At 51.8% G+C, this 22,954-nt stretch overlaps 1 protein-coding gene and 1 long non-coding RNA gene across 5 annotated transcripts in view; one reads left to right on the top strand and one right to left on the bottom strand.

The window, feature by feature from the left end:
* The window catches only part of UNC13A (unc-13 homolog A), a 64,533-nt gene that overhangs the window by 4,595 nt on the left and 36,984 nt on the right, over positions 1-22,954 (bottom strand). Inside the window, exons 19-41 of one of the 4 annotated variants that reach the window (XM_065931730.1) lie at positions 22,736-22,905; positions 21,642-21,757; positions 20,190-20,353; positions 19,677-19,827; positions 19,292-19,360; positions 18,889-18,978; positions 18,528-18,662; positions 16,534-16,667; positions 15,294-15,379; positions 14,973-15,099; positions 14,168-14,264; positions 13,648-13,791; positions 12,766-12,849; positions 12,126-12,203; positions 11,810-11,898; positions 11,003-11,155; positions 9,561-9,684; positions 8,610-8,615; positions 7,024-7,062; positions 5,879-5,908; positions 4,406-4,462; positions 3,950-4,030; positions 2,684-2,831 (exon numbers count right to left, since the gene is read on the bottom strand). In XM_065931730.1, the coding sequence (XP_065787802.1) occupies positions 2,684-2,831; positions 3,950-4,030; positions 4,406-4,462; positions 5,879-5,908; positions 7,024-7,062; positions 8,610-8,615; positions 9,561-9,684; positions 11,003-11,155; positions 11,810-11,898; positions 12,126-12,203; positions 12,766-12,849; positions 13,648-13,791; positions 14,168-14,264; positions 14,973-15,099; positions 15,294-15,379; positions 16,534-16,667; positions 18,528-18,662; positions 18,889-18,978; positions 19,292-19,360; positions 19,677-19,827; positions 20,190-20,353; positions 21,642-21,757; positions 22,736-22,905 (2,372 nt within the window). The remainder of the gene's footprint in view (positions 1-2,683; positions 2,832-3,949; positions 4,031-4,405; positions 4,463-5,878; positions 5,909-7,023; positions 7,063-8,609; positions 8,616-9,560; positions 9,685-11,002; positions 11,156-11,809; positions 11,899-12,125; positions 12,204-12,765; positions 12,850-13,647; positions 13,792-14,167; positions 14,265-14,972; positions 15,100-15,293; positions 15,380-16,533; positions 16,668-18,527; positions 18,663-18,888; positions 18,979-19,291; positions 19,361-19,676; positions 19,828-20,189; positions 20,354-21,641; positions 21,758-22,735; positions 22,906-22,954) is intronic. The other 3 variants (XM_065931702.1, XM_065931712.1, XM_065931722.1) reach the window with 3 other exon arrangements.
* LOC136165374 (uncharacterized) lies at positions 1,407-3,868 on the top strand. Its single transcript, XR_010662498.1, has 3 exons — positions 1,407-1,482; positions 2,453-2,591; positions 3,720-3,868. It is a non-coding gene; the product is annotated as an uncharacterized lncRNA (long non-coding RNA).

Genomic DNA, 22,954 nt, shown 5'->3' with positions numbered 1-22,954 from the left:
ATTACTGATGGCAATTCAATCCATAGGCTTTCAGTTATAGGCTCACAAATTCTCTAGTCTGCCTGAATCAAGGTAAGGTACTTTTCAATTTCAGACACGACAAGCAGCCTGATTGATTGGTTCTGATGGGGATCACTGAAGGAGCAGTTTCAAAGCCTCTGTCCCCAACCCTCCGTGACTCTTGGGAAGGGCATCCTGTGGGGCCAGGGGACCTGTGACCGCCAGCACCTCCACCAGGCCCCACCCCTGCCCCTCAGGAAGCTTACCACGCCTGGAGCACCCCATGCATGGGGGGAGGAACAGGGGGAAAATTGGGGTGGGGTGGGGTAGGAGAATGGGTCAGTCCAAGGTTGATCGGGTTACCTGGCTCTGTGCGGTTAGTGACCAAGGCTCAGGGGGCAGAAGACCCCCATTGCCCCAGTATTGGGGTGTGCACCCCCTCATCTTTGCCACCCACCCACGGCTGCCTTCCTTGTCATCTCAGGCTCCCATCCCACTTCCGCCAACCAGTCACATGCTCAGCCTCACCCCCCCAACCCCCACCCCAGGCTGATGCTTCATAGCAAGCTCAATCCGGGCCAGACTGAGGGGTGCCAGGGGAGAGTTGGACAGTGGTGGGTGGGGTGAGGGGTCAGATCACGGCCAAAGCTAGTAAGAAGGGGGAGGGGGGCAGTGCTGGGCGCCCCCATCCCATGGTTTGCTGGCTCCAAGGGGAAGTGTCTTTCCCAGGCCTCTCTGTGATTCTCCCACCCCACCCCCATCCCCAGTCCCAGGACCCCTGGAGGGGAAGGTTCCTTGGGCAAGGGGCTTAGTCTCCTTTGAGACAGCTTCCTCATCTATGGAATAACGGATCACCCTGAGGGGCAACCTAAAGGAATGTCTTCTAGAATCCCGAGAAGTGATGGGCACAAAGGCTAGCTCAGAGTTAGAGCCTGAAAAATGCTCGTTTTCTTTGCTCATAAAAGTGACATCAATAAAAATAATAACAATAATAATACAACTAACAATTGCAGCCAGCTAGTACATGTCAGGAACTGCTCTAAATTTAATTCGTCTAGTCCTAAAAATAATCTTATGAATTACGGTCCTTGACTGTTCTCATTTTACAGATGAGAAAACTGAGGCCCAGCCGGTTGCGGGAGGCGCCCACCCACGGAGTGGCACAGCTGGAATCTGAGATGGGCAAGCGCCTGTCTGGCGGACCCGGGATCTGGGTTAAGAGCAGCACCTAGGGAGAAACGGATTCCGACTCGAATCGCTACTCCTTCCCCACGTGGAACCAGCAAGCCGTCCTTCCCCCTGGTCCGCCTAGGCACCCCTGAAGCCAGTCGGGCCTGGGCGGGGCCCCACAGGCCTGGGAGGCGGAAGGACGGGCCTTTTACTAGCCGGGCCAGGAGGGGTGCAGGCACCGGGCACCGGGCGCGGGCGGGCGGGCGGGCGGGGAAGCACGTACCCTTCTCAGGATAAATGTCTTCACTAAGGGTAAACCTAGTCCCTTTTCCACCATGGACTAATCACGGGAGTGGGGAGGTGGAGAAAGGAGGGGAGGGAGGAGGGAGGGGAAAGACGAGCGAGCGAGAGAGAGGCGAGGATGGAGGGCGAGTGTGCGTGGCGGGGAGCAGGGTAGGCGCGGAGACGGGGCGGCGAGTGAGAGGGAGGAGAAACAAGAGAGAGAGAAACGTCAGCTGCAGACGGACAGACAGACAGCCTCCCACTCCGGGGGGACACCAGGAACACTAAAAGCAGCAGCGTGGGCTGGGCACGAAGCTGAGCGCAGAGGTCCGACGCCCAGGGAGGGCCCTAAGCCCTGGGCTGACTCGGGGGGAAGGGGCAGCTGGTGGCCGCAGGGTTTAGCTCCCCTCACCCCAGCCTCCTCTTCCACCGCCGGTACTAAGCCTGGGTAGCGGCCAACCTTCTCGCCCGTGTCTGCACTCTTAGGGCCAATTTGGAAAAGGAGGGGCCCAGGGAGGGGAACTAGGACCCTAGAGTCCTGCCCCCCAGCCCCAGCTGCTGTGTGCGAACTCAGAGATGGACAGGAGACAGAGGCAAGAGAAGAAAGAGAAAGAGAGAATTTGAGAAATAAGAACTCCCTCTCCGTCCGCCCCTCCAGGTCGGGGTCCCTCCCATCTCTGGTGCTGGCCCTCCTTAGCTCCCGACAGTACCGAGGTCCCTCCCCAGGGTACTTTCAACCATTCTTCCAGAGGTCCCTCCCCTGGAGCTGCCAATCATTCATTGGCCACGTGACGTCAGAGATCCCGCCCCTGCCAGGGATGTCAATCACTGTCTCCCGCCGTCACAAGTCCCTCCTGTAAAGCTATCAACCACTCTCTGAAATCAGAGTCGAGGTTCCGCCCCTAACAGCTGTCAATCACTCCCTGGTCCTTGCGGACAGCGGGCCAGTTCTACAGATTTCAATTACATCCTGACCCCCTGACGTCATGGGTTTTCCCAGGAGATGCATTCCTAGCCCACTGCCGTCAGAGGTCCGGCTCCTACAGGCTGCAGATCATTCGTTGGCCCGGTGACATCATGGAGCTCACGTGCGCCCTGGAGCTGTCAATTCTTCCCGGGCTTGTGACGTCACAGAGGAGGTGAGTCCAAAGCGGCCGCCTGGCCGGGGCTTGGGGCTGTGCTGCCCCTATGGGAGGCGGGATTTTCATCGCGCTAACCAGCGGCTCCTTACCCTGGGCTGACTGCGTCTGCACGAATGTCTTGATGAGCAGGTCGGTGGCCTGCGTGTAGAGGGACAGGGCGTAGCGCAGGGACTGCAGGTCTGGGCTCTTCTCCAGGAAAGTTTTCTTGAGGCCCACGCCACCTGCATGGAAGTATTGCTGTGGGGAGCAGGGTAGAGAGAGGTCAGGCTCGGACCCTCGACCTGCCCCTCGGGCTGGGCAGCCCCAACGCCCCTCCCCCACTCTGCTGCCCTCTACTGTGATGCGGGCGGGGTGACAGGGCGGGTCTTCAGAACACCCAGGTCCCAGGACTTCCCTGGTGGCCCAGTGGCCAAGACCCCGCGCTCCCAATGCAAGGGGTGTGGTTTTGATCCCTGGTCAGGGAATTAGGTCCTACACGCCGCAACTAAGAGTTCACTGCTGTAACTAAAGATCCCACATGCTGCCCTGAAGATCTAAGACCCCGCGAGCGGCAAGTAAGACCCAACACACCCAAATAAATAAATATAAATATGAAAACAAACAAACAAAAACCCAGGTCCTGCTACTCCCACCCTTACCCCTGCCCCAAACCCACAGGTGGGCTACCAGCACCCTCAGAATAACACCCATGTCTTGCACCCCCTCCCAGGCCCTTTGCAGCTCTAACCTGCAATCTCCTAACCTTCTTTCCAAAAGTCTTCCCTTGCCTCAGGGCCTTTGCACTTTCTCTGTTTGCTGGTGAGAAGGTCTTCCCAGTCCCCACCCCTAATTTTCCATTTTGCCATGGCTGGCTCCCTGTCTTTCTTTGATTAAGTTTTCCAAGGGTTTTCCTTAACCACCCCTCCTTAATATGTTGCCAACCATATTTCACTGTAATTCTCCATTTCAACAAAACATTTCCTTCTACAAGAAGAGTCTTCACACTTTTTGTTTCATGGAAACCACAGCCCCTCTCATGTCTCCATGTTCTTGCAAGGGCTGGTTCCCTGCCTAAGAATGCTCTATTTTGTTTTGCGTTGTGAATTTCTATTCCTCAAACTCCACCTCCCATGTGCTCTCTTCCAGAAAACACTCCCTGGACTCTCCCATCCTTTCCAATACCCTCTCCTGACCCCACAGAGCTGGGGATGTCCTCCGGGGTCTGCCGCCAGCCAGCCTGGAACTGACAAAGAAGGGTGATCAGGGAGTGTTTATAAATGGAATGGATTAAGGTGGGTTGCAGCCTAGATTCATGTCCACACTAACCACATCCTCTGCTTGCCCCACCTGGGATGGGCAGGGGTGGGGCCTCTCACCTTGATAGTGTCCAGAGCCAGCTCAACAACTGCACACTGCTTCGGGGTCAAGCTCTTGGCTTCTTCTCGTACCATGTGGTCCTGGATGGATGGAGAGAGGGGCCAGATGGGCAGTGCAAACTCTTCCTTGGAGATCTGCCTATCTATAGGTCTCATCTTCGCTAAACTCCAAGGAGTTGGATAAGTGGGTCTTTCTTTTTGTCATTGTGCTCTTAGTGTCTAGCATGTGGCTGACACACAACACATGCTCAATAAACATTTGCTGAATAATTATTTTTACTCTCGATCAAGCTGTATCTGAAACTGAACCTTGCTGTACACTGAGCAAATAAATTGTGCTTAAGCCAGTCTGAATAGGGTTCCTGTCCTTTGAGCCTGCAAAGCATGCCAATATTCTCAGACCTCTTCCCCGGGAAGCCCCCCACCCCAATCTCCTGCCCCCCACCCCGGCCTCACCTTGAGTTTAGATAGCTGACCCAGCTCCTTGGCTGCATTGAAGATCATCTGGGTGCCCTGTAGGTAATAACCGACATAACCCCGGTGAGGGTGGGGTCCTCCTGCTCAGCGCCCAAGCCCCCATTGACACCCTAGCCCTGGACGCCATCTTGGTTCTTGTCCAAAGGCCCTGGACAACCTTGTCCCCAGGTTGCGTCCTGGGGACAGACGTCTGGAGCCCCCAGAAGGTGCTGAAGAGGAGATGGTGATCTTGTCCCCAGAAATCTCAGTGCTGTAGGGGCACCACCCATCCTCCCACCTCCACCGTGGCCCCAGGTTTGTGGCACAGAGAAGAAAACAGGGCAGTGGGAGGGGGAAGCCCAACTTGATGTTTATGGGTATAAGTGGGACTTGCCAGCCCCGGGTCACGGAGCCTTGAGAAAACCATGGGATGGGCTCTGGTGAAACCTACCACCCACCAAGGGCCCATTCCCTCTGTGGGAAAACTTCCCCGGTAATCTGAGGGGGTGGGTAGGGGAATGTTAACCTGAACTTTTAAAGAAAGAATCCTCCCCCTTAACACACACCTCTGGACCCATCTCCCATTCCTCCCCAAACCAGACATCAGCAAGATGACATCCCGCTTATGGCTCCGATGGGCCAGGTGGGCCTGGGTTCAAATCCCAGCTCTGCTGTGTGGTCCTGGGCAAGTCACTGAACCTCTCTGAGCCTTAGTTTTCCCATCTCCAATGGAGGAAATCCTATTCCATTTGTGGCTTAGCTGGGACTAAACATGTCTTTGTTCAGTGTTCACCGTTATTATTACTCGGTATCAAGGCCATGGGCAGTGCTCAGGGAGACGGGGCCCTGGCGTGGAAGCTATATATCCTGCCCCTCGCCCCCCATCATGATGCCGAGTGAACTGAGACATGTCTCAAGCCCTCTCTGGGCCTCAGTTTCCTCCCCTGGCCGCTACACTAGCTTAGGGGATGATGGGGGGGTTGGGGGTGGGCTGAGTATCACTGAGGTTGTGAGCTCTGAATTACTGGTTCTGGGGTGGCCTGGGAGTCCTGGGCAAGGCTAAGCAGGGAGGGGGGCCGTTATCAGCTGGGATATTTGGAATCACATTGCTGCTTTTCCAAGCTGGCCAGCGGGATCTGGTCACCCTGCCACTAGTGGTATTAGCATGATCATCCTGGCTGTGGCTACTCTTCTTAGTCCTTGTCTGTGATTCCCCGAGGCTGTCACAAGGCACAGTTACTCAGGAGCCCAGCCTGGGTCTCAGTTTCCCCTGCCACACCCTCCTCCCCACTTGCCACCCGCCCCTGCCACCCCTCACGAGCAAGCCAGACAGACAGAGGAAGAAGAGACCGACAGACAGGGTCACAGTACACCCCCAGACGGCACGGATCACAGAAGTGGAAAGAGGCATGGGTGGGGTGGGGGGTAGGGGTGAGGGTGGGAGCCAGACAGACAGTGAGAGGCCGGTCTTACATCTGAGTGGCTTGGCAATTTCACCCTGCCCTGTGGAGAGAATCAGGTGAGGGTCAGAGTTTGGGTTGCTGCTGAGAAGATATTCAGTGGGGCTTTCCTGCCCCCCTCAACGCACAGCCCACGAGCTCCCTCCCAGGTTCTGGGTCCAATGCTGGACCCCCTCCCCACCTAGGCACCTTCCCTCAGCCCCTGGTGGGGATTAGGGGTCAGACTCTGAACTGCCGGGAGGCTAGAATCAGCCCATCACCTGGGGACAGGTACCCAGTCCCACAGTCAGCCTGCCCCAAGATGGGGTGCCTTGGGGGGGGGGGGAAGAGAGAGACAGAGCTTGGGGTCTCTCCTTCCTCAACTCCCAAGACCTTACCCCAGCAGGTCTGACCCTAAAAGAAACATCCTAACACAAATATCACAAGTTCACACAATACCCAGACACACACCCAGGCATATCCATGGGTATGCAGAAAGTTTAGGTACACACACACCTGGATCAACATACAAAGACACACACACATGCAAAAGAACTCAAGAGCTAAAACGCACACACGGACTACCCACCACTTGCCCACATGTGCACAATCACACACTCTCCACCCCCACAGGATGCACATACATGGCAGAGTGCCTGGACACACTGGACACACATGGCCTCCAAAGGGCTGATGGGTGAGTTGGAAGCCCCGCAACCCCTGTTCATGAAGTGGAGACAGCTTGTGCGCACACAGGCACGACAGCTCCTGCATGGGCGCACAGCAAGGGCAACTGTCCATGTTCAACCACAGCGCCCATCTCCTCACAACACACACCCGTTAGAGTGAGCAAAACATGTCTCAGTCCAGGGCAGTGCAGTGTCTGGGCCCTTCTAGAGGCCACAGCACTTCAGCTGAGCCCAGGTCTGGGATTAGCCCTTTGGGCAGTGTTGTGAGAGGACAGGGGCTGTCTGTGCACAAACACACCTGCGCCAAGCCATGTCCCTGGGGAACCACTTTGTTCCTGATTCCTGGTTTTGTGGGACTTGGTTAGGGCACCCACCTCCTACCCATGAAACACCCAGCTGACCTCCCTGCCCATGCAAATGGACACACACAGATACACGCGCACCCACACAGCAGAGTTTGGGACCTCAGCACAGGTGAGGCCCTCATTACCTTTTCTAATCCCTTGCCATGTTTTCTCAAGAGGGTGCCCTGCAGAGACAACGTCACAGGGTGATCAACCTAGCAAGCTGTGTGGGGCGGGAACCCAGGGTGATAACACACACTGATGGGGATGGGAAGTAGAGGGCATCTTCACTGCACAGCGGGCTGGTGACAGAGTTGCTGGGGGGGTAATGTGTGTGCCGTAATGACTGACTTAAAAGGTGTGAGAGCCAGAGAGGCAGGGAAGAGAGAGAGAGGGAGAAATAGAAATACAGAGCCAGAGAGAGAAGTCACTGCCAAAATAGAATCCATTTATATTTACTGTATATATGAGGCTCTTGGTTTTTGAGTCAACAGGAAAGTAAATGGGCTCCACGTTCAGACAGACCTGAATTTGAATCCTGGCATATATTTACTATGTGGCTTTGACCAGGTGACTCTTCCTCTTTGAGCCTCAACTTTCCTCATCTGTAAAATGGAAACAATATCTATCTCACTCAAACAGGTGTCATGAAGGTGAGCTGAAACAATAGCTATGAGGTCTGGAATACAGGAAATCCTCAACAAATGTATGTTCCCTTAGCTCTCTACCCACAGATGCATTGTCTGTAGCTGGATATGCTGCCACCATGTGGGTACAGTCAGACTGCAACCACAAGAAGTGAGGAGCCCTAGAAAATTTTTGACAAACCTTGGATTTTATAACAGCCTTGTCTTGCCCAGAAAGAGGACTCCAGAGTGGTTCTAACTGATCTCTGCCCTTTTATGTGTCTACATACTACCACCACCACCAATAATATTAGCTCTAACTTAGCGAACACTGCCTTAGTCAGTCATTGAGTTGAGCACTTGAACACATCATCCTACTTGGTTCTGAAAACAACTCTCAGAGAGCTGCTACAATTAACCTCTTTTTTTTTTTTCCCAAACAAGGAAATGGAGGTTGGGAGGTGAAGTGATTTCCCAAGGTCACAGAGAAAACGGCTGGGCTGAGATTTGATGCCAAGTCTGCCTGACACCAAGGAGTCACAACCTTGTCCCCATCTGGGTGCCTGTCTGGGATTCCTGTGTGTTAGCATGTGTGGTGGGAGTCGGGTGGGCAGGGGTGATGGTGCGGTCTGGCTGATCAGCTAGCTTTGGGAACCGGGGTGGTGAGGGTGTAGTTCATACGGTTACCAACAGTTCAGACTGTAAAAGGGAGGTCAGAGAAGCTCCATTGACTTTGAACAATCTTTTAGCTTCAGGGAGAGACCCAGATAGCCTGGTGACGCCTCAGCATGGCAGTAAGGGTGAATTCTAACTAAATCATGTGAGCAGATGTGAAGGTGGTGGATCCGGGTTTTGGAAGGCGGAAGGCCCCTCCTCCGTACTTCTAACTGGGCGGGGTGGGGCGTGGCCTCCCTCCCTCCCGGCCCCGCCCCTCCCCATGCCCCGCCCCAGACAGACACAGGCACATCTAGGCGGAAGGTGGGACAGTGGGTGGGGGGCCAGTAGGTGAGGAGGGGGCGCCGGGGGGTGGGGTGCAGCCACGCGGTGGGCCGAGTCCAGACACAGAGCGGACGGACAGACAGACGGACAGAGGGGCCTCTACTTACGATCATCTGTCATCCATGATGGGGGCGGGGCGGTGGGGGAGGGGGGAATAAGTCACCGTGAGTCTCCCGGAAAAGCCAGGGAGGGGGCGGAGACGGCACCAAAGGGCGGACCCCGTGTCCCAGCCCAGCCCAGTCCAGGGGAGGAGGGGGGCGGGCTGGCAGCTGGAGGTCCCCAGCTTCCCCCACCATCACTGCCTCTCGGCTGCCCCGGCCTCCCCTCCCACGCCTCCCTCATCCACCCAGAAACTTCCTCCCACTCTATGCTGGGCCATTAACCACAGGCCCTCACTGTCCTTAGGCCCCTCTCCGGGGGAAGCCACACCCAGCCACACCCCTCTGAAGATGACAGTCCCTCCACCCCTACCCAGCAGCCTGACTGCAGATCACTATCTCTGGGCTGCCCCCAGAAGAGTCCCAGAGGCACGGTCCTGGTCTCCAGATGACCACGGACCTCTGCTTGACCTCTGTTAACTTCGGTGCTCTCTATAACCTCTGGCTGACCTCTTGGAACTCTGTTCTGTTGGCCTCTGAGCTTTGAAATCTGGGTATCTCCTTTACTTGCCTCTTGATTGACCTCCACAGCCCCCTGATGAACCCACTGACCTCTATACCCTCTGTGACCCATGGATGATCTTGATGCCCAAGCTGATTTCTCTATTTTCTGGGTAATCTCTGACCTTTAAATAATCACTTGTTCCTCCTATGACCCCTACTTGACCTCTTTGACCCTTAAATAACTGACCCCTGAATGACCTTTTGACCCTTTTATGGCTTTTCACCCATGTGTGACCTCTCTGATTTCCGAGAGGTCCCACTGACCTTCTGGTGGACCCTCACATGGCCCTTGTGCCTGGATGACCTCTAAGCCCCCAGTGCCTGTGACATCAAGCTCTCTGGGCTCTCACAGAAGAAGTGGCCCAGGTGTCCCCTCTGGCCCCCTGCAGGCCTCACCGTCTGGTCAGTGAGGGGTGGCAGGACGATGGTCTTCTCCATGGTGTTCATGACCAGTTTCCATAACTCCTTCAGCACCCGCTTCAGCACCGTCTTCTCACAGATTTTGGCAAAGAGAGTCAGGCTGGGGGCAAGGGAAAGGTCTGAGAAAGGGCCCAGATGGTCCCAACCTGAGGAACCCCTTCCCCTCACCACATGGGCAAGGTGGGAAGGCATGCCATGGACATGCAAGAGGGTCCAGAGCCTGTACACAGACCCCAGGTGGTCTGATGGGGCTGCAATGCGTCATGCCCAGGGGGAAGAGTGAATGGTAGCTGGACAGATCAGTGGGAGCTAGACTGGGAAGGAGCCTCAAAATCTAGGAGGAAGGCCTGGGCCTTAGCAGGAGGGCAATGGGGGAGCTGTGGAGTGTTCAAGAGAGAGAGCCAGATTTTTCTATTTGAACAAATAGAGTGGGGGATGAACTAGAATAGGAAGGTTGGAGAGAAGGGGCTATGGGGGGGCTGGGGCCATGCTCAGGAGAAGAAGGGAATGCTAGGGAACGGGACAACCTTGAGAGGGAAAACAACAGAGTTCATGACTGGCTATACGGGGTTGACACAGGCAATCCGTCATGATCCTTCCAACAACTTAGCCACCCTCCACCAAAGCATCCTTCCCCCAACCCTAATGCTTCCTCTATCAATTTACTGAAAACAATGAAGAGAAAGTGAACCGACTCAATCGACATGAATTTGTGCAAACTCTGGGAGATGGTAAAGGACAGGGAGGCCTGGCGTGCTGCAGTCCATGAGGTCGCGAAGAGCTGGACATGACTTAGTGAGTGAACAGCAGCAACCATCACTCTTCCCTACATCCCTTCTTTCCTTTCTTCCATCCTCCCACCCATACATCCATATACCCATCCTCCAAACAGTTATTCATCCATCCACATATTTACCCAACTCTCCATCCATCCATTTATCCATCTATCCATTCATCCTTTTATCCATATATTCTCCATATAGCTTTCTAAGCATTTTTCTTTTAATCTACTCATCCATCCACCCACCCATCCCTCATGTCTTTTTTTTTTTTAATTTTTATTTATTTATTTGGCTTTAGTTGTAGCACATTGGATCTTTACTCATGGCATGTGGGATCTAGTTCCCTGACCAGGGATCAAACCCCAGGCCTCCTGTGCTGGGCATGCAGAGTCTTAGCCACTGGACCACCAGGGGAGTCCCCCCTCATGTCTTTTACCATCCATTCATCCATACAAATATTGACCCGCTGATCCTTCCAATCATTAACCCACCCATCTTTCCATCTCTTCATGCCTCTGCTCACCCGGCCATCCAAACCATTCAACCACCACCCAGCAAGCATGCCCTGAGTATCCTCTCTAGGCCAGCCCCAAGGTTACCCTCCCTTGTGGACCCAGGCCACCCAGCCTGGCTCACTTGCTATCCAGCAGGTCCATGATGGGTTGTAGCACATTGTCAGCATCCTGGGCCACGCTGCTGCAGGCACTGGCTGGCACATTGCCTGTGCCTTTCACCTGGCTAAGGATGTCACCCATCTGCTTGACACAGTCTTCAATGTGCGGCTGGAAGCTGAGGACAGAGAGGAGGACCTCAGATTAGACTTTCCTGGCCTCTGGAAGAAGGGCAGGATGAGGCTGATCTGTGGACCTTTTATTACCAGCATCAGAGAGCTGCGGCATATAACAGGAGTGGGGTTTAATAGTAGAATTGGGCATCAGGCTAAGATATTTACTTGTGACATTTATTTCATCACATGGTCCTACTCAGGTACTACTGTTAATCATTTTTACCATCTGAGCTTCCCTGGTGGCTCAGACGGTAAAGAATCTGCTGGCAATACAGGAGACCTGGGTTCAATCCCTTGGTCAGGAAGAGCCCCTGGAGAAGGGCATGGCAACCCACTCCAGTATTCCTGCCTGGAGAATTCCGTGGACGGAGGAGCCTGGCAGGCTACAGTCACAAAGAGTCGAACACGACTGAGTGATCAACACTTTCACACTGTTATCATCATCCCCACTTTATAGATGGGTAAACTAACATTCAGAGAAGTTAAACAACTCACCCAAGGCCACACAGTAGTAAGCAGGGAATCTAGGCTTGAACTCAGCTTTGTATAGCTCCTAAGGGCCTGAGGTCTTCGCCACTACATCTGCTGAGTCTCCAGATGCCCCAGGCTGGGGGCTGTCCCCTCCCTTCTGCTCCCAGCTCTGGAGATGCCCCCACCTGGTAGCAAACACCCGGCTGAGCTCATCCAAGACGTTGTTGAGTTTCACCTGTAGCTCCTTCAAGATGTCACTGGCCTCGGCATCCAGCTGAGAAGGGAGAAGGGACGTCATGTCAGGTTCATAGGACATCTGCGTGGATGGGGCATTTTCCCATCCAATTCAGGGGAAAGGGGCTGGAGAGGAAACTGAGGCTCAGACAGTTAAGCTGCTTGCTTGGGTCTGATGAAGTTGCTGAGCTGGAATTCATCAGGTGCGAGCTCTGGGGCCTGCAGGGACACGGGGACAACAGTGACCCCGCCTGGACCCTGGCTCACCTCCTTCCCTCCCATGGCTTCGAACATCTTCTCCAGCTGAACTCTCAGCTGCTGAGTGTTATTCATGAGGATGCAGGGCTGCAGATGGGAAAAGAGGAGGGAGTCAGGGCTTAGGACCTCTCCCCAGGGCCTCCCCCACCCGCCCCCCCACTGCCAGGGACCTCAGATGGTTACAGGGTCAGTGTCTGGAGGAAGCTGGGGTCCCATAAAGTCATCTGAGCATGGAAGACAGCATTTGGGATCAGGTCCCTGGGAGTTCTGGGGGGATCTCTAGAGATCAAGAGGGGGAAGGAAAACTTCCCCTTTGGGTAGGCTGGACCTGATGAGTCCAGAAGGGCTGGACCTCTGGGAGTAGCAGAAAGGGGAATTCCTGTCACACACCAGTATTCTTCTACATGGGCTCAAAACTTTGTAAGCGCACATACATATTCCCTGAGGGCTTCATTTACAACAACCAGAGGATGACACGTTGAAGATGTGTCCCCTCATCTGTAGATCCCCCTGGACTCACAGTCAGACACACAGACACACACACACACAGCGGGACATGCATGCAGACACAGGTATCAGAGCCCAGGGAAGGATGCTCTGGGGTACAGAATGGGGCTGGGGAAAGAGGACAGGGACCCCCGCAGGTCACCACTTTCTCCTTCTCCTTGGAGCAGTAGGAAGCGAAGTCCTTGGAGATGATGTCTGCATACTGGAGGAGCACATTACTGATGGTCTGGGGAGGACACAGAGGGTGGGTGAGACAAGGGGCTGGGGTTAGGTGGGCCAACAAGAACCGTTAGTGAGATCAGGGATGAACTGAATCCTACTAGCGCCTAAGATGGACCACTGGGCTGGGTGAATTCTCCACTCAGGATGACCATCATGACCAAGGGGAGACACCACCAATGGAGATGACTGTCTCACATAGACATAGCTCCTCTTCAGAGCAACCCAGCAGTCATAGTAACCTAACCCCAAGCATAAGCTTAACTCAGTCCCAAATTGAATCCCAATTCCTATCTACAATCCTCAACTTTACCCCAGGTTGAAGTCAATCCAACTGATGGCCCCAACCTTCAAACTCACCCAAACACCTGCTCACATTCTATATAAATCCCAGTACTCACTCCAAACTCAATGCCTTATTGAGTCCCAGTCCTAATAGTAACCCAAAAACTAACCCAAATCTCAATCTCACCCCTAACCCTGACCCCAGGTCTGAATTCAACTCCAACTTTAACTATGACCCTGACCTCAACCCCAACCTCAAACTCAACCCAAACCCTGATGCCAACTTCAACTCCAATCTCAATGACCTCAACCTAACCTCCAACCTTGAATCCCAACCCCAAACTCCAACCACAACTCCAATGTCTATGGCATGACCAATCCCAACAGTGGCATCAACCCCTCCCTACCTTAATGCCAATGATATCAACAACCCCAACCTTTACCTCAATTCCACCTCAACACCAACCCCAACTTTGACCCTATCCCATCCCCCACCTGGACCCCATCCACACTCCCAAACCTTGGCAAAGCGCCTCATGTAGTGCCCCACAATCTGGGGGTCAGGACACTCGAGTTTCTTGATGATCTCAAAGCTCTGATTGAGCTGGGAGAAGACATCCACCACGGAGCAGGAGAACAGGGCATGCTCTGAAGTCTGCTGGAACTGCATCGGAAGGGAGGACGGAGGGAGGAGAGAGGTTAGAACTAGACAGTCCCTGGAGTCCAACCTTCCTGCTTTCCACAGGGAGAGCCAGAATGACCTGGGAGGACAGTGAGATGGATAGTGGGCAAGGTGGACTCAGAGCCAAGACTTAGAGGTGGATGCAGCGGGAGGGGTCAGGCTTGATAAACTCTCATTCATTTGATAGAGGAACAAAAGACCCATCAACACTGTGAGCAAGACAAAGATGAACATGTTTTCCAGAGACTGGCCTCATCCCAAGGGCAGTTTTGCCCCCAAATTGGATCTCAATGGACCCCAGAAGTAGTGAGGCCACTGTGGGCAGACTGGAAGCTTGGTGGTGGATCAGTTTTCTTACCCCATCCTTCTTGTCTCTCTCCAGGGCTCCATGCAAGAAATCTCGGGACACTTCCTCATTCTCGTCCAGCCACTGGATGACAAAAGGCTCAAACCACCTGGAGTGGAGAGCCAAGATGGGGCCCTATCATCTCTTGTCTCCCTAATCCTCTGCTCAGACTCACCTATGGCCTGGGGGGCCACTCCCCAGCCCCCTCCAACTTCACCCTTTAAATGGACTGAATGACCGTTGTCCGAGCAAGGCCCAGACATGTGGGATCCTGGTGGATAAACTGCCTTTGGGCAAGTGGGTTTATTCTCTGAGATCCTGACAGAGCACACAGTAGGTCCTGGTAAACGGTGACCATCCCACTCTCCAACACAGCCCAAGAGTCAAATGTGCTGGGTTCAAATCCTGGCTCTGTTACTAAGTGGACATCACCTTGGGCAAATCCTTCAGTATTTTATCCTCTATTTCTTAATCCACAAAGTAGAAATGACAAGACTCCTGTCTCATAGAATTGGTGAAAGGATTAAAGGAGAAAGGACAAGTGGGACTGTTCAGCATGGTTCCTGGATCTTCTGATCATTAACTGTCTGGCTAGAGAAGTCCATAGTTCAACAGCTAAGAATGGAGAACGCTGGGATTGTACCCCACCTGTGCCTTCCTGATGCCCAGGAAGATCTGAGGTCAACTCTCCCGCCCAGGACCTCAGTCTGGCTGTCTGATGCCCAGGGAACTCGGAGGAGGTCGACTCTCCCATCTGGGACCTCAGTCTGGCTGTCTCCACTACAGTTCTGGCTTGGGCTCAGGACAGGCGACTTACGCAGGATACTCGGGCACTCGGTCCTTAAAGGCAGGCAGCTCAGCCACATACTCATTGTAGAGCCATTTGACCTTGAAGTGGAGGTTCATGTAGTCGGCACTCTTGCACAGGCGATGCTTATCATGCTCTGGTGGGGAAAGCAAGGGGGCAACCTAGCCAGAGGTGTCTACCACTCTCTGCCTTGGCAGTGCCCACTCTGGCCATCACTGAGGTCTGACCTCCAATGAGGAGGCCAGGGAACTCACAGCCTTAGGGGGGACACTGAGGCACAGCTAACTGCTGTTTCCAGGCTGGGTGGTGTGGGGGTTGGGGGTCACTCACCCTCCATTGCATACTTCATATCCTGGGCAAACAGATTCCACATCACTTCAGCGCTGATTTTACCCACGTTCAATTCCTGGGGAAACCTGGTGAAGATCATAAAAGTATGAAGCCTTGGCAGACAGAAGCCAGAGGGCACAGGCTGCTTTGGCCTTCCCAGCCCCAGAGGGTAGTGTGGGACAGGCAAGGGGTCTGGATTCAAGTTCACTCATAGCCACTGACTTGCTAAGTGATTCTGCACTGAGGCCTGCTTCTCTCTGAGCCTCCACCTACCCATCCCTCCATTCATTCATTACCCCACTCATCCATCTACCTACCCATCCATTCACCCACCCATCTGTCTATTCACCCATCCCCCCATCTCACCATCCATCTATTCATTCATTCATTCCTTTACTCACCCAACCATCCATCCACCAATCTATTCATCCATCCACCTATTAATCCATCTGTTAATCCATCCAGCCATCTGTCTATCCATCCATCTATTCATTCACCCATCCATTCATCCACCTGTTTATATATCCATCTATTCATCTATCCATCTCCATTCACCTCCAAACATCCCTTCATCCATCCACCCTTTGGTCCATTCATCCAAAATCCCTTATCTTAACTTAATATTTAAGTAACCAAGAGATGCTGGCACTCCAGAGTCAGGAGTCCTTCTAGCATTCACCATAGGGAGCAAGAAAACACAATAGCTCACTCAGTCAACACAGATGAAAATTCTACAGACATGTAAAGCCACAAACCAAAACTGTGTGCACATTCATACATAATTACCCAATTCACGTCACATATTAAAGTACACGACTATACACAAATAACAATTAAACCCACAGATCACAACCATACACAAAATTATATTCACACGTATAAGAGATAATGCAATGTACATGCAAAAGATTTAGTACAGTATCTAACACACAGAGAATACTCAAGCAACACTACTGTTATTTATGAATCTACAGACACAAAATTATAGCTACATGTACACACTGTTACACACATCAGTGCATAGAAAACACGTCTGACTAGACCAGTGGTTGTGCACATACGCACAATTCTGTTTGCAAATTATGCTGTATTTCATCCATGCACAGGCACATGCACAGTTGCCCTCATATACACATTTCATATATAATTAGATAGGGCTGCCTTTACACACAAGACACAAAATTGTGACGCACGTTCACAACGACCTCCAGATAATTAATTACACAGACGCAAAACTCACTGGTTGAGGCAAGGAGTGTATGAATTTTTGTCTTCCTCAATGATGGACACTATGAGAGTAATCAGCTTGGACCAGAAGTCGAGGTTCTTGATGCTGGGGCCCTGTTCCTCCGGGGGAACTTCCCCTTTCTTGGCCTAGAAAGAACAGTGGGGGTGTTGGTCACAAAGGGTTCAGGGGGAGGGAGCTCAGATAGTTCATTATTGAGGGGCAGGAGGTTAGGGAGGAAGGGCCCTATTGACATGTGTATGATTCAGGTGAGAGATCTTTTTGAAGAGGAATTAAACTCATGTAAACAGGCCTCAATGGTCATGAGTTTGAGCAAACTCGGGAAGATAGTGGAGGACAGGGAAGCCTGGCGTGCAGCAGTCCATGGGGTCGAAAACAGGCAAACACGACTTAGCGACTGAACAGCAGCAAAACAAGCCCCCAGAGAGCTCATGTCCACACAGCTCACGAAGCTTAATCAGACTCATAAAAATAAGTGGAACTGAATTTAGCTGAACAAGCTCAAGCCCACTAAACCGAACAGAATCAAAATAAATGCAAATCAGAACCACTTAGCTTAACAGATGGCAGTTCTCAGAGTTAACTCAGTGGAACGGGGCCAATTACACTGAATGAACAGAATTAAACTTAACAGGATTGAATTAAACTCAGATGAATCCAATTGGATTGAACCTAACCAATGTGCCCAAGATCAACATCAATCTAAATCAGAACAATGGAAATACATCAACTTGAACTCAATCCAACCTAAAGTAATCTAATTCAATTCAACCCAAGTCAACCCAATCCAACTTCACCTACTTATCTCAGCCTAACATACTCAGGCCAATTCAATCCAACTTTGGTCAGTCAATGGAAACGAGAATATTGGTAGTTAAACTCAACTGAAATAAGTCCGACTCAACTATACCTAATCCAACAGCCGAGCTCATCCTAACTCAAGCCAATTCAACCCAGTCAAGAACAATTTCAAATAAACTAAACGGAACTGAATAAGTTTTTACTCAACTCAGTCAAACTTGGTGATGCTCACCTAATTAGCCTAGAGCAATTTTAACTTAAGTCAAGTGGATAGAAATCAACAGATCTAAACTGATTATATTAATAGTTGAAGTAAACCCAACCCAGTTAAGAGCAACTTGATTTCAACTCAAGTCATCTGAATGTAAATGAACAGAATAAAAGAAAATTGAGCTGAATTCAGCTTATGTGTTATATCAGAAGCCCAACCTGATGCAAGGGCTCAGCTCCCACAGCCTCTTGTAATTTCTCCATCCCAGTGCTAATGACTATGGTTGTAAATTTCCAGTTTATACATTTTCCTCCCAATAGAATATAAGCTCCTTGAAACCTCATTGACAATCCTGGGACATTATATGTGTAAACAATGTGTTGAAAGACCTCAAATAAATAAATAAATACTCAAATAAATTGAGTTCAAGACTGAAGTGAAGAAATTCAGTTCAACTCAACATTTATTGCACAGGGACTCTATTGCAGGCACATTGTACTATGCCAGACTTAACCAAGTTTGTAACTCAGACGCTTGAGTCATGTCTGGTTCTTTGCGATCCCGTGGACTGTAGCCTGCCAGGCTCCTCTGTCCATGGGATTTCCCAGGCGAGAATCCTGGAGTGGTTTGCCATTTCCTCCTCCAGGGGATCTTCCCATCCCAGGGTTTGAACCTTTGACTCCTGTGGCTCCTTCATTGGCATGCAGATTCTTTACCACTGAGCCACCTGGGAAGCTCCTAAAACCAAACTGATCGAGCTCCTACTGTGTACCAGATGCTAAGTACTTAACTATACTTTATCTAAAGCTTGCAGCTCATTGAATTTCCTCCTCAATCCTGAGGTGTGGGTTTATGACTCCATTTTACAGGGGAAGATAATGGAGGTTGAGAAGAGTTAAATCACTTGGGAAGTAAGACTCAGACCAGGGTCTAGGTGGAGCCCCGGGGTCCCCTCTGCCTCATCTGGGGTCCTCACCGGGTCAGTCTGGTACTCTCGACTGTAGAGTTCATGACAATTGTTGAAGATGTACTCATAAGTAGAGTTGAGGCAGGCTTTCACACAGTCCTTCACCACCTGGCTGGCTCGGGGTGGGCTCTGGAGTTCTTGTACCTGGAGGGAGGAAAGGAGAAGGGCATGGTTGTGCAAAATTGGGACAAGAGGTTCCCAGAAAGTGGCTACAGGTGGATCTGTGTTTAAGGAAATGATGTAGCAATATGAAAGCACAGGGTCACTGAGAAAGGGCCCTGCTTTCCAGACGAAATGTTCCTTGTTTAGGACCTAAGAGTTCTGGAATATCCTCCTCGGAGAGCTGATGGAACCAGGTCCCCTTACCTACCTTCATCCGAAAGAAGGTGATGCTGGTGAGAAGGTCCACAGTGGATTTGAGGTCCTGGAGTCTCTCTGGACTGCTGGCTGGGAAGTTATTCTATGGAAGGGAGGTGGGGTTATGGAAGAAGGCTAGGGGTTGATGGGAGATCATGTTTTAGGGAAGACACAAGAGCCTCCAAGTTTCAAGAGGTGTGTCAGGGGCAACTGAGAACATCTTGAAGTAACTGGGGGTATCTTCTTGGATGCACTAAACGTGTTGAGCAGGTGCTGCCCACAAATGTATACATGTGTTGGAGGAACACATTCCACATGCTAAGATGGGTCCTCCTATATGCATGCTTGCTGGTAGCAGTCCCCTTCAGGCACACACATGCATGTGGTGAGTGAATCATCATACGTGCACTTCTCACCCGATACATGGAGAGGTCGATCCGCAGGGAGTTGTGCAGCTGGTCCAGGAGCTTCACAAAGCGCTCTTTCTGAGGAGGTAGAGGTGGAGGAGGAGGTTGGGCTAAAGCAGGGACTTGGGGATCAAGGGCACCAGCCAAAGTTGGCTGACATATTGGCTAAGTGGTTGCTATATACTATGCACACCCCATGCACTGTTGAACTGACCCCTCATGACATCCATTTCCATTCAACACAGGAGCAATATTAGGCTCAGAGAGGGGAACTGAATGGTGCAGAGTCACACAGTAAGTGAGGTCCAGACTGGGGATCTGGGAGTCAGGTGAGGTCTGACCAGCACAGGGTCAGGCTCTCCCTTATCTCTAGGCCTCTGCTCCTGGAACTGACCCCAAAGTTGGAGGCGGCGAAGCGGTCGGAGGCAGACACGTTGGTGGAGGCGGTGGTGTGAGCATAATAGGCGTTGATGTTGGCAAGCAGGGTGCTCATGACGGCAGGCACCCCAGGACACATGTATTTGGAAGAGAGGCAGGCAAAGTGGCTGGTAGGAGGGAATGGGAAGCACTGGGTCTGGTGTCCAGGCCCCAGAGTGCCTCTAAGACAGCCCCCCAACCCCTCAAACCATCCCCTTACTCCCTGCTTGATTCTGCCCTCTGAGTTTCTGTCTCTTCTCTGAATTGTCCTATCTCTGCCTCTATCTCCAGCTCTCATCCTTGTCACTCTAGTTTCCACCAATGACACTTCGCTAGCCTCCAGGAAAATTACAGAACCCCGACCACACTCATCTCCTCTCTGGATTCCCCTCCCAAGAGCCCCTTCCACCCCAGATCTGCCAGTATCCTCTTGGTAGCTACCCCTCCCCCGTTTCCTGCACCTCATGTCCACCTCAGCCTGCAGCCTTACGTCATGGCTTGGTAGATGGACTCAACGCCATAGCGCATGGCAAATTCATCTACAATCTCCTGGGCTGTCTCATCATAGTAAACTTTCCAGGCGTCGTCACCCTTGGCATCTGGGATCTTCACGACCCCATTGTTCTGCACATCTGTCACGAAGTGGAACAGGTTCTGCCACCACAAGGGAGAAGGTGTCATCGAGAGTATAAGGGGACACAAAGGGCCAGAGACCCCAGGTAGAAGGTAGCTTAGCTCATTCACTCATCTGTTTACTCACTAATTCATTCATCTCTTTGGTCCATCCACCACCCATTCATCCATCCAACTACCCCAAATTTCAGTTATCCCTCATCCATCCTTCCAACAGTTCAACTACACACCCATCCATCTGTACATCTGTTCATCCACCCATCTACTCACCCATCTATCTTGCTATCCATCTAGTCATTTACCCATCAATACAACTACCCTCAAACCCACCTGTTCACTTATCCACTCTTTCAATAATTCAACCACACATCCATCCATCCCATACATTTACCTACAACTTCACTGTCCATCCAATAATTCATCCTTCCACCCATCAACCGTCAATCCACCCATCTATCACCCACCTGTCTGTGCATCTACACACCCACCCACCTACTCCAAAACTCTCCCATCCATACATCTATACTTCCAGTAGTTGAACCACACATCCATCCACCCACCCTTCCTTCCACCCATTCATCTATCCACTCACCTACCTACCCACCATTCCAACAACCCCCAAATTCACCTATCTACTCAAACTTCCCTCTAACTAATTCAGCCACACATCCATCTATCCCGTCTAACTACCCACAGCTTAATCTTTCCATTTAATAATTTATCAACCCATTCAACCATCCATCACCCATCTATCCACCCAGCAATTTATTCATCCATCCATCTTTCCATCCATCATGTATCTGTCCATCCATCTACTCACCCATCTATCTATCCAACTACCCCCAATTCACCAATTCAACTCATCTGTACTTCCAACAATTCAACCATACATCCATCCACCGATCTTTTCATCTTTTCACACATTTTTTATCCACTCAGCACTCCTTCATCCATTCAATCAACAAACTGAGTTCTCTCCAGGAACCCCCAGGCAGTTAGAAGAGACAAACCTTGGCACAAAGAACCTAACTGTGAGTGTTCAGGGCTGAGACAGATGGAAGACCTGTAGTTTGCTGGTGGGAGTCCATTCCCCTTCCCAGAGGAGGGGGGCCTGAAGGTGGAACTTGATTGATGGGGAGGAGTTTTCTGAGCAGAAAGAATGGCATGGGGGACAGTCTCAGTGGCCCAGAGGAGTGTGGATGGTGTGGTCAGAAAGAGGAAGAAGCAGCTGGGGCAGAAAGGAATGGTGAGTGGAGGGAATGTGGGCGATGAGGGTGACCTTACGGCAGGGTGGAGCAGTGGGCCTCACCTCGTGCAAACAGGTGTACTGGACATGGTACGGAGCCACCTTCTCTTCACCTTTGATCTCCACACTGATGTGTAGCCGGATGGCGCCTGACACAGCAGATTTGTCAGTCCGCTTGTCTGCAGAGCAGAAATGACGGCAGTGTCAGAACTTCCCAACATGGCCCCGCGCTATCTTCACATATGCATAACTGCAGGCCTCCCAGACTCCTTGATAAGGCCTAGGAGGTTCTCCTTAGATTGTCTCCCTAGACTTGTGTCTCTCCCATTGGACTAGAATTCTTAATCCCTGTGTATGCCTTCTAACTAGGATCCCAGATCTTGCTTCCTCTCCCAGATTAAATGCCTTGGTCTGCATCTCCTTCTTTATACTCAGAGCCTTGCTTCTTCCTGAGGCTGAGCTCTCAGATTCTGTGTTCCTCATCAGATCAAGCTCCCCAGAATCTACTTGATTGATCCTCTTAGACAGGATTCCTGGACCTGTGCCTCTTTGCTCAGACTAGTATCCTCAGGTCTTGCTTCCTGCCTCCCCCATCAGAATGGGAGATCTAGATTTCCTCTAACCAAACTAAGAAGTTCCGAGACTCTGCTCACCCCTCTCAGACTGGGGTTCTTCCTCTGCCCTTGGTTTGGGCTCACAGATCCTACTCATCTTCTTGTAGTTCTTGGGTCTACAGCTCCCACTCTCAGATTAGGAATCACCAAATCTACCTCTTCCCTCTTCCCTTATGCTGGATTCTCAAAGTTCAATTCCGCTTCTTAGTTTAGATGCCTGGCTCTGTGCCTCTCTCCTTGCACCAGGATCCTCTGGTCTTGTTTCTGTCTCCCGCATCAGAATGGGATATGGAGGTTCTGTCCCTCCCTCACTCTCCCAAACTGAACTAACAGATGCCTAGGTTCTGCTCATGCTCTCAGCCTGGGTGCTTCCTGCTCCTATCAGACTGGGCTCACAGACTCTGCCTCCTCCTTCATTAGACTGGGCTCCTAGACTAACTGCTCTGGACACTGTCTCTTCCCTCCAGCCGGGATCCCCACTTTGGCTGACTCTCTGGGGCTCCCCCTCTCCTCCCCCCACCACCGATCCCCACCCTTGCTCACCCAGGTTGTACCACACGTCCATCTCGCCACTGAGTGTCCGCACCTCGATGATCGTCTGGCCCAGGAAGTCATCGGATTCCCTCTTGAACCGCTGCTTCACGCGAGATTTGATATCGTCGTCCTCGTCCCAGACGCGCACCTTGATTCGGTCTGAGGAGTTGTGGCATTCACTGCAGAGGGGAGGAGGAGGTCGGGGCAGGGCTCTGGAAGCCCGCCGCC

Source organism: Muntiacus reevesi, chromosome 1 (genome assembly GCF_963930625.1).
Source record: "Muntiacus reevesi chromosome 1, mMunRee1.1, whole genome shotgun sequence".
Classification (NCBI taxonomy): Eukaryota; Metazoa; Chordata; class Mammalia; order Artiodactyla; family Cervidae; genus Muntiacus; species Muntiacus reevesi.
This window is presented reverse-complemented; position numbering and strand designations above follow the sequence as displayed.